We start from the raw sequence: 12636 nt of genomic DNA on the forward strand, positions 1-12636 counted from the left end.
AGTAGTTATATTATTGTATATAGGAGCAGTATTATAGTAGTTATATTATTGTACATAGGGGCAGTATTATAGTAGTTATATTCTTGTATATAGGGGCAGTATTATAGTAGTTATATTCTTGTATATAGGAGCAGTATTATAGTAGTTATATTCTTGTATATAGGGGCAGTATTATAGTAGTTATATTCTTGTATATAGGAGACAGTATTATAGTAGTTATATTCTTATATATAGGAGCAGTATTATAGTAGTTATATTCTTGTATATAGGAGCAGTATTATATTAGATATATTCTTGTATATAGGAGCAGTATTATAGTAGTTATATTCTTGTATATAGGGGGCAGTATTATAGTAGTTATATTCTTGTATATAGGGGGCAGTATTATAGTAGTTATATTCTTGTATATAGGGGGCAGTATTATAGTAGTTATATTCTTGTATATAGGGGGCAGTATTATAGTAGTTATATTCTTGTATATAGGGAGCAGTATTATAGTAGTTATATTCTTGTATATAGGGGGCAGTATTATAATAGTTATATACTTGTATATAGGAGCAGTATTATAGTAGTTATATTCTTGTATATAGGGGCAGTATTATAGTAGCTATATTCTTGTATATAGGAGCAGTATTATAGTAGTTATATTCTTGTATATAGGAGGCAGTATTATAGTAGTTATATTCTTGTATATAGGAGCAGTATTATAGTAGTTATATTATTGTATATAGGAGCAGTATTATAGTAGTTATATTCTTGTATATAGGAGGCAGTATTATAGTAGTTATATTCTTGTATATAGGAGCAGTATTATAGTAGTTATATTCTTGTATATAGGAGGCAGTATTATAGTAGCTATATTCTTGTATATAGGAGCAGTATTATAGTAGTTATATTCTTGTATATAGGAGGCAGTATTATAGTAGTTATATTCTTGTATATAGGAGCAGTATTATAGTAGTTATATTATTGTATATAGGAGCAGTATTATAGTAGTTATATTCTTGTATATAGGGGCAGTATTATAGTAGTTATATTCTTGTATATAGGAGCAGTATTATAGTAGTTATATTCTTGTATATAGGGGCAGTATTATAGTAGTTATATTCTTGTATATAGGAGACAGTATTATAGTAGTTATATTCTTATATATAGGAGCAGTATTATAGTAGTTATATTCTTGTATATAGGAGCAGTATTATAGTAGATATATTCTTGTATATAGGAGCAGTATTATAGTAGTTATATTCTTGTATATAGGGGGCAGTATTATAGTAGTTATATTCTTGTATATAGGGGGCAGTATTATAGTAGTTATATTCTTGTATATAGGGGGCAGTATTATAGTAGTTATATTCTTGTATATAGGGAGCAGTATTATAGTAGTTATATTTTTGTATATAGGGGGCAGTATTATAATAGTTATATACTTGTATATAGGAGCAGTATTATAGTAGTTATATTCTTGTATATAGGGGCAGTATTATAGTAGCTATATTCTTGTATATAGGAGCAGTATTATAGTAGTTATATTCTTGTATATAGGAGGCAGTATTATAGTAGTTATATTCTTGTATATAGGAGCAGTATTATAGTAGTTATATTCTTGTATATAGGGGGCAGTATTATAGTAGTTATATTCTTGTATATAGGGGGCAGTATTATAGTAGTTATATTCTTGTATATAGGGAGCAGTATTATAGTAGTTATATTCTTGTATATAGGGACAGCATTATATTAGTTACATTATTGTATATAGGGGGCAGTATTATAATAGTTATATACTTGTATATAGGAGCAGTATTATAGTAGTTATATTCTTGTATATAGGGGCAGTATTATCGTAGTTATATTCTTGTATATAGGGGGCAGTATTATAGTAGTTATATTCTTGTATATAGGGACAGTATTATAGTAGTTATATTCTTGTCCATAGGAGCAGTATTATAGTAGTTATATTCTTGTATATAGGGACAGTATTATAGTAGTTATATTCTTGTATATAGGGGGCAGTATTATAGTAGTTATATTCTTGTATATAGGGGGCAGTATTATAGTAGTTATATTCTTGTATATAGGGACAGTATTATAGTAGTTATATTCTTGTATATAGGAGGCAGTATTATAGTAGCTATATTCTTGTATATAGGAGCAGTATTATAGTAGTTATATTCTTGTATATAGGAGCAGTATTATAGTAGTTATATTCTTGTATATAGGAGACAGTATTATAGTAGTTATATTCTTGTATATAGGAGCAGTATTATAGTAGTTATATTCTTGTATATAGGGGGCAGTATTATAGTAGTTATATTCTTGTATATAGGGGGCAGTATTATAGTAGTTATATTCTTGTATATAGGGGCAGTATTATAGTAGTTATATTCTTGTATATAGGAGACAGTATTATAGTAGTTATATTCTTATATATAGGAGCAGTATTATAGTAGTTATATTCTTTTATATAGGAGCAGTATTATAGTAGTTATATTCTTTTATATAGGAGCAGTATTATAGTAGTTATATTCTTGTATATAGGGGGCAGTATTATAGTAGTTATATTCTTGTATATAGGGGGCAGTATTATAGTAGTTATATTCTTGTATATAGGGGGCAGTATTATAGTAGTTATATTCTTGTATATAGGGACAGTATTATATTAGTTACATTATTGTATATAGGGGGCAGTATTATATTAGTTACATTATTGTATATAGGGGGCAGTATTATAATAGTTATATACTTGTATATAGGAGCAGTATTATAGTAGTTATATTCTTGTATATAGGGGCAGTATTATCGTAGTTATATTCTTGTATATAGGGGGCAGTATTATAGTAGTTATATTCTTGTATATAGGGACAGTATTATAGTAGTTATATTCTTGTGTATAGGAGCAGTATTATAGTAGTTATATGCTTGTATATAGGAGGCAGTATTATAGTAGCTATATTCTTGTATATAGGAGCAGTATTATAGTAGTTATATTCTTGTATATAGGAGGCAGTATTATAGTAGTTATATTCTTGTATATAGGAGCAGTATTATAGTAGTTATATTATTGTATATAGGAGCAGTATTATAGTAGTTATATTATTGTACATAGGGGCAGTATTATAGTAGTTATATTCTTGTATATAGGGGCAGTATTATAGTAGTTATATTCTTGTATATAGGAGCAGTATTATAGTAGTTATATTCTTGTATATAGGGGCAGTATTATAGTAGTTATATTCTTGTATATAGGAGACAGTATTATAGTAGTTATATTCTTATATATAGGAGCAGTATTATAGTAGTTATATTCTTGTATATAGGAGCAGTATTATAGTAGATATATTCTTGTATATAGGAGCAGTATTATAGTAGTTATATTCTGGTATATAGGGGGCAGTATTATAGTAGTTATATTCTTGTATATAGGGGGCAGTATTATAGTAGTTATATTCTTGTATATAGGAGACAGTATTATAGTAGTTATATTCTTATATATAGGAGCAGTATTATAGTAGTTATATTCTTGTATATAGGAGCAGTATTATAGTAGTTATATTCTTTTATATAGGAGCAGTATTATAGTAGTTATATTCTTGTATATAGGGGCAGTATTATAGTAGTTATATTCTTGTATATAGGGGCAGTATTATAGTAGTTATATTCTTGTATATAGGGGGCAGTATTATAGTAGTTATATTCTTGTATATAGGGGCAGTATTATAGTAGTTATATTCTTGTATATAGGGAGCAGTATTATAGTAGTTATATTCTTGTATATAGGGACAGTATTATATTAGTTACATTATTGTATATAGGGGGCAGTATTATAATAGTTATATACTTGTATATAGGAGCAGTATTATAGTAGTTATATTCTTGTATATAGGGGCAGTATTATCGTAGTTATATTCTTGTATATAGGGACAGTATTATAGTAGTTATATTCTTGTGTATAGGAGCAGTATTATAGTAGTTATATTCTTGTATATAGGAGGCAGTATTATAGTAGCTATATTCTTGTATATAGGAGCAGTATTATAGTAGTTATATTCTTGTATATAGGAGGCAGTATTATAGTAGTTATATTCTTGTATATAGGAGCAGTATTATAGTAGTTATATTATTGTATATAGGAGCAGTATTATAGTAGTTATATTATTGTACATAGGGGCAGTATTATAGTAGTTATATTCTTGTATATAGGGGCAGTATTATAGTAGTTATATTCTTGTATATAGGAGCAGTATTATAGTAGTTATATTCTTGTATATAGGGGCAGTATTATAGTAGTTATATTCTTGTATATAGGAGACAGTATTATAGTAGTTATATTCTTATATATAGGAGCAGTATTATAGTAGTTATATTCTTGTATATAGGAGCAGTATTATAGTAGATATATTCTTGTATATAGGAGCAGTATTATAGTAGTTATATTCTTGTATATAGGGGGCAGTATTATAGTAGTTATATTCTTGTATATAGGGGGCAGTATTATAGTAGTTATATTCTTGTATATAGGGGGCAGTATTATAGTAGTTATATTCTTGTATATAGGGAGCAGTATTATAGTAGTTATATTCTTGTATATAGGGGGCAGTATTATAATAGTTATATACTTGTATATAGGAGCAGTATTATAGTAGTTATATTCTTGTATATAGGGGCAGTATTATAGTAGCTATATTCTTGTATATAGGAGCAGTATTATAGTAGTTATATTCTTGTATATAGGAGGCAGTATTATAGTAGTTATATTCTTGTATATAGGAGCAGTATTATAGTAGTTATATTCTTGTATATAGGGGCAGTATTATAGTCGTTATATTCTTGTATATAGGGGCAGTATTATAGTAGTTATATTCTTGTATATAGGAGCAGTATTATAGTAGTTATATTCTTGTATATAGGGGTGGTATTATAGTAGTTATATTCTTGTATATAGGGGCGGTATTATAGTAATTATATTCTTGTATTTTTGGACAGTATTATGGTAGTTATATTCTTGTATATAGGGAGCAGTATTATAGTAGTTATATTCTTGTATATAGGGAGCAGTATTATAGTAGTTATATTCTTGTATATAGGGGCAGTATTATAGTAGTTATATTCTTGTATATAGGAGCAGTATTATAGTAGTTATAGTCTTGTATATAGGGGCAGTATTATAGTAGTTATAGTCTTGTATATAGGGGGCACTATTAAAGTAATTCTATATTGGAGGACCTGCCACTGCTGCATATCAATTCTGTCTTCACTCTAAAATCTTATACGGACAGGATAATACAATACATTAGTTTCATTACTGGTAAAAGAGAAGTTATATTATCTCCATTTCCTGCTGTTAGCTGTAATGAATGTGTGCTCTGATGATAGAAATTTTCCCTGCGCTGCTATTTTTGAGACAAATCACATTTTTTATGTTATCAGAAGGTTCTTTAATTACCGCCCATGTCCTGCCAGCCACTTACTGACCCCTTATGAGAGATCTCTGCCTCGTTCTGGGATTAATGTACTATTATTCTGTAATCAGAAGACTTCATGAAATGGTCCTTGCGCAATGTGGCTTCTACACTTAACAAATTCACACACGAATACTGAGCTCTGTGTCCAACTCCTTCCCGGTGAACAAAGCTTTATCAGTACTGAAAATATAATGTAAGTGGCCTGTAGTAAATTTAAAGTACAAAACCAGTCACATGAATATAATTACATATAATACTACATCCTATATGCAAGCATATAACTACTATAATACTGCTCCTATATACAAGAATATAATTACTATAATACTGCCCCTATATATAAGAATATAACTACTATAATACTGCTCTTATATACAAGAATATAACTACTATAATACTGCCTCTATATACAAGAATATAACTACTATAATACTGCCCCCTATATATAAGAATATAACTACTATAATACTGCCCCTATATACAAGAATATAACTACTATAATACTGCCCCTATATACAAGAATCTAACTACTATAATACTGCCTCTATATACAAGAATATAACTTCTATAATACTGCTCCCTATGTACAAGAATATAACTACTATAATACTGCCCCTATATACAAGAATATAACTACTATAATACTGCCCCTATATACAAGAATATAACTACTATAATACTGCCTCCTATATACAAGAATATAACTACTATAATACTGCTCCTATATACAAGAATATAACTACTATAATACTGCTCCTATATACAAGAATATAACTACTATAATACTGCCCCCTATATACAAGAATATAACTAATATAATACTGCCCCCTATATACAAGAATATAACTACTATAATACTGCTCCTCTATACAAGAATATAACTACTATAATCCTGCCCCCTATATTCAAGAATATAACTACTATAATCCTGCCCCCTATATACAAGAATATAACTACTATAATAATGCCCCTATATACAAGAATATAACTACTATAATACTGCTCCTATATACAGGAATATAACTACTATAATACTGCCCCCTATATACAAGAATATAACTACTATAATACTGCTCCTATATACAGGAATATAACTACTATAATACTGCCCCCTATATACAAGAATATAACTACTACCGTGTTTCCCCGATAGTAAGACACCCCCGATTGTAAGACGTATCGGGGGTTTCAGGGGGGTCGGCTAATATAAGCCGTACCCCGAAAGTAAGACATATGTCTTACTTTCGGGGAAACACGGGGGTATTGCCGCCTCCTGCCCACTTCCGCGCCGCCCCCCTCTCCATACGTCACCGCGCCGGATATATCCGTTCTCAGCAGCTGCTAGTTCGCGCAGGAGGACGGATATATCCGTCCTGTGATGGCGCGGGTACTGAGACTGTACCCACGCGATCAGCGGCAGGAGCACGGCTGTTATACACAGCCTGGCTCCTGCTGCAACTGCCGGAATCGAAGCGCGCGCCGATTCCGGCAGTTTAACCCATTAAATGCCGCTGTCAATAGTGACAGCGGCATTTAATGTGTTTGACAGAGGGGGGAGCTCCCTCTGTCACCCGATCGGCGCCCCCGCAAACAAATCGCGGGTCGCCGTCGGGTTTCCATGACAGCCGGGGGTCTAACAAAGACCCCCAGGTCTGCCTTCAGCATCTGCCTGTTAGGCGATGCCGGAGGCATGACCTAATAGGTTGCCTGTCAGTTTTACACTGACAGGCAATAATGCTTCGGTATACTAAGTATACCAAAGCATTATATATGCGATCGGCACATCGCATAGTGAAGTCCCCTGGTGGGACTAAAAAAAAAATGTAAAACAGTTAAATAAAGTTTGTGAAAAAAAAATAAAATAATAATTCGACAATAATACTGCCCCTATATACAAGAATATAACTACTATAATACTGCCCCCTATATACAAGAATATAACTACTATAATACTGCCTCTATATACAAGAATATAACTACTATAATACTGCCCCTATATACAAGAATATAACTACTATAATACTGCTCCTATATACAAGAATATAACTACTATAATACTGCCCCCTATATACAAGAATATAACTACTATAATACTGCCTCTATATACAAGAATATAACTACTATAATACTGCTCCTATATACAAGAATATAACTACTATAATACTGCTCCTATATACAAGAATATAACTACTATAATACTGCTCCTATATACAAGAATATAACTACTATAATACTGCCCTATAGACAATAATATAACTACTATAATTCTGCCCCTATATACAAGAATATAACTATTATAATACTGCTCCTATATACAAGAATATAACTACTATAATACTGCCCCTATATACAAGAATATAAGTACTATAATATTACTCTAGTTCACAGTTCTGTTTATCGCTTCTCATACAGCTACTCATGTGTTTTCAGGGTGGAATTTGAAAAGATGACGGTGGTTCGGCCTTCCCCAGAAATAGCTAGATACACCATGATTTTCCACACCAGAGATACAGGGAATGAGGTCAACGATCAAAGGTAATTTCATATTCTCTCATTTTATGATAGAAGTTATACATCGTCCTGTATATAGTGATGTGGAGCATGCTGGTATAACCTGGGTGTCTTCTGTATATAATTATATAGGTACAGCTGGTATAAGTTATACATCTTCTTGTATATAGCGATATGGAGCATGCTGGTATAACCTGGGCATCTTCTGTATATAATTATATATATATATATATATAGCCGGTATAAGTTATAGATCTTCTTGTATATAGTGATATGGAGCATGCTGGTATAACCTGGGTATCTTCTGTATATAATTATATATGTACAGCTGGTGTAAGTTATACATCTTCTTGTATACAGTGATATGGAGCATGCTGGTATAACCTGGGTATCTTCTGTATATAATTATATATGTATAGCTGGTGTAAGTTATATATCTTCTTGTATATAGTGATATGGGACATGCTGGTATAACCTGGGTATCTTCTGTATATAATTATATATGTACAGCTGGTATAAGTCATACATCTTCTTGTATATAGTGATATGGAGCATGCTGGTATAACCTGGGTATCTTCTGTATATAATTATATATGTACAGCTGGTATAAGTTATTCATCTTCTTGTATATAGTGATATGGATCATGCTGGTATAACCTGGGTATCTTCTGTATATAATTATATATGTACAGGTGGTATAAGTCATACATCTTCTTGTATATAGTGATATGGAGCATGCTGGTATAACCTGGGTCTCTTCTGTATATAATTATATATGTACAGCTGGTGTAAGTTATATATCTTCTTGTATATAGTGATATGGGACATGCTGGTATAACCTGGGTATCTTCTGTATATAATTATATATGTACAGCTGGTATAAGTTATACATCTTGTATATAGTGATATGGAGCATGCTGGTATAACCTGGGTGTCTCCTGTATATAATTATATATGTACAGATCGTATAAGTTATACATCTTCTTGTATATAGTGATATGGAGCATGCTGGTATAACCTGGGTATCTTCTGTATATAATTATATATGTACAGCTAGTATAAGTTATACATCTTCCTCTTGTATATAGTGATATGGAGCGTGCAGGTATAACCTGGGTATCTTCTGTATATAATTATATATGTACAGCTAGTATAAGTTATACATCTTCTTGTATATAGTGATATGGAGCATGCTGGTATAACCTGGGTATCTTCTGTATATAATTATATATGTACAGCTGGTATAAATTATACATCTTCTTGTATATAGTGATATGGAGCATGCTGGTATAACCTGGGTATCTCCTGTATATAATTATATATGTACAGCTGGTATAAGTTATACATCTTGTATATAGTGATATGGAGCATGCTGGTATAACCTGGGTATCTTCTGTATATAATTATATATGTACAGCTGGTATAAGTTATACATCTTCTTGTATATAGTGATATGGAGCATGCTGGTATAATCTGGGTATCTTCTGTATATAATTATATATGTACAGCTGGTATAAGTTATACATCTTGTATATAGTGATATGGAGCATGCTGGTATAACCTGGGTATCTTCTGTATATAATTATATATGTACATCTGGTATAAGTTATACATCTTCTTGTATATAGTGATATGGAGCATGCTGGTATAACCTGGGTATCCTCTGTATATAATTATATATGTACAGCTGGTATAAGTTATACATCTTCTTGTATATAGTGATATGGATCATGCTGGTATAACCTGGGTGTCTTCTGTATATAATTATATATGTACAGCTGGTATAAGTTATACATCTTCTTGTATACAGTGATATGGAGCATGCTGGTATAACCTGGGTATCTTCTGTATATAATTATATATGTACAGCTGGTATAAGTTATACATCTTCCTGTATACAGTGATATGGAGCATGCTGGTATAACCTGGGTATCTTCTGTATATAATTATATATGTACACTGGTATAAGTCATACATCTTCTTGTATATAGTGATATGGAGCATGCTGGTATAACCTGGGTATCTTCTGTATATAATTATATATGTACGGCTGGTATAAGTTCTACATCTTCTTGTATACAGTGATATGGAGCATGCTGGTATAACCTGGGTATCATCTGTATATAATTATATATGTACAGCCGGTATAAGTTATACATCTTCTTGTATATAGTGATATGGAGCATGCTGGTATAACCCGGGTATCTCCTGTATAGAATTATATATGTACAGCTGGTATAAGTTATACATCTTCTTGTATATAGTGATATGGAACATGCTGGTATAACCTGGGTATCTTCTGTATATAATTATATATGTACAGCTGGGATAAGTTATACATCTTTCTGTATATAGTGATATGGAGCATGCTGGTATAACCTGGGTATCGTCTGTATATAATTATGTATGTACAGCTGGTATAAGTTATACATCTTCCTGTATATAGTGATATGGAGCATGCTGGTATAACCTGGGCATCTTCTGTATATAATTATATATGTACAGCTGGTATAAGTTATACATCTTCTTGTATATAGTGATATGGAGCATGCTGGTATATCCTGGGTATCTTCTGTATATAATTATATATGTACAGCTGGTATAAGTTATACATCTTCTTGTATATAGTGATATGGAACATGCTGGTATAACCTGGGTATCTGCTGTATATAATTATATATCTACAGCTGGTATAAGTTATACATCTTCTTGTATATAGTGATACGGAGCATGCTGGTATAACCTGGGTATCTTCTGTATATAATTATATATGTTCAGCTGGTATAAGTTATACATCTTCTTGTATATAGTGATATGGAGCATGCTGGTATAACCTGGGTATCTTCTGTATATAATTATATATCTACAGCTGGTATAAGTTATACATCTTCTTGTATATAGTGATATGGAGCATGCTGGTATAACCTGGGTATCTTCTGTATATAATTATATATCTACAGCTGGTATAAGTTATACATCTTCTTGTATATAGTGATATAGCGCATGCTGGTATAACCTGGGTATCTCCTGTATATAATTATATATGTACAGCTGGTATAAGTTATACATCTTCTTGTATATAGTGATATGGAGCATGCTGGTATAACCTGGGTATCTCCTGTATATAATTATATATGTACAGCTGGTATAAGTTATACATCTTCTTGTATATAGTGATATGGAGCATGCTGGTATAACCTGGGTATATAATTATATATGTACAGCTGGTATAAGTTATACATCTTCTTGTATATAGTGATATGGAGCATGCTGGTATAACCAGGGTATCTCCTGTACATAATTATATATGTACAGCTGGTATAAGTTATACATCTTCCTGTATATAGTGATATGGAGCATGCTGGTATAACCTGGGTATCTTCTGTATATAATTATATATGTGCAGCTGGCATAAGTTATACATCTTCTTGTATATAGTGATATGGAGCATGCTGGTATAACCTGGGTATCTCCTTTATATAATTATATATGTACAGCTGGTATAAGTTATATATCTTCTTGTATATAGTGATATGGAGCATGCTGGTATAACCTGGGTATCTTCTGTATATAATTATATATGTACAGCTGGTATAAGTTATACATCTTCTTGTATATAGTGATATGGAGCATGCTGGTATAACCTGGGTATCTTCTGTATATAATTATATATGTACAGCTGGTATAAGTTATACATCTTCTTGTATATAGTGATATGGAGCATGCTGGTATAACCTGGGTATCTTCTGTATATAATTATATATGTACAGCTGGTATAAGTTATATATCTTGTATATAGTGATATGGAGCATGCTGGTATAACCTGGGTATCTCCTGTACATAATTATATATGTACAGCTGGTATAAGTTATACATCTTCCTGTATATAGTGATATGGAGCATGCTGGTATAACCTGGGTATCTTCTGTATATAATTATATATGTACAGCTAGTATAAGTTATACATCTTCTTGTATATGGTGATATGGAGCATGCTGGTATAACCAGGGTATCTCCTGTACATAATTATATATGTACAGCTGGTATAAGTTATACATCTTCCTGTATATAGTGATATGGAGCATGCTGGTATAACCTGGGTATCTTCTGTATATAATTCTATATGTACAGCTGGTATAAGTTATACATCTTCTTGTGCCAACAGTCGGCAGAAAATGATCTAAATTGTCCTTTTCGTCTGTTCAATGTCTCTATTGTACGGTCGGCTTTAACCCTGTAGACGTTCCAATCAGTAATATAAGATGTGGCTTTAGCAGCTGAGTATCGGATCCGGTATCTTTGTGTCAGGAACTTCTCCTTCTTGGAAACTTGTGCAGTTTCTTTTGGTATTTCCTGAGATGGAGACAGAATTTTCCACACAAGAAGAAAAGCAGAAACCTCTGCCGTGAGGAGATCAGGCAGAAAGTGGAGAAGACAATGAGAAAACGGTGTAGAGAAGATACAATTCCCTGGTCTCTATATGATTCTTATACGGCACCCGCTTATTCCTTATGTCACACACTTGACTGACCACCATGTCCTGATTGTGGGTCCATGTCGTCTAGTGTTCTGGTTATACGTAGATGACTTTTCACGATCGTCTCCTCAATCCCATTGACTTGGAATCACATCTGACTCCACTCTCCCACTTAAACCTCATATC

The 12636-nt window shown here is 31.8% G+C and overlaps 1 protein-coding gene across 5 annotated transcripts in view; it reads left to right on the top strand.

Moving 5' to 3' along the window:
* The window catches only part of B4GALT4 (beta-1,4-galactosyltransferase 4), an 80366-nt gene that overhangs the window by 65631 nt on the left and 2099 nt on the right, over positions 1-12636 (top strand). For all 5 annotated transcript variants that reach the window (XM_075854672.1, XM_075854676.1, XM_075854673.1 and 2 more), the window contains exon 6: positions 7893-7997. In XM_075854672.1, the coding sequence (XP_075710787.1) occupies positions 7893-7997 (105 nt within the window). The remainder of the gene's footprint in view (positions 1-7892; positions 7998-12636) is intronic.

Source organism: Rhinoderma darwinii, chromosome 2 (genome assembly GCF_050947455.1).
Source record: "Rhinoderma darwinii isolate aRhiDar2 chromosome 2, aRhiDar2.hap1, whole genome shotgun sequence".
Lineage (NCBI taxonomy): Eukaryota > Metazoa > Chordata > Amphibia > Anura > Rhinodermatidae > Rhinoderma > Rhinoderma darwinii.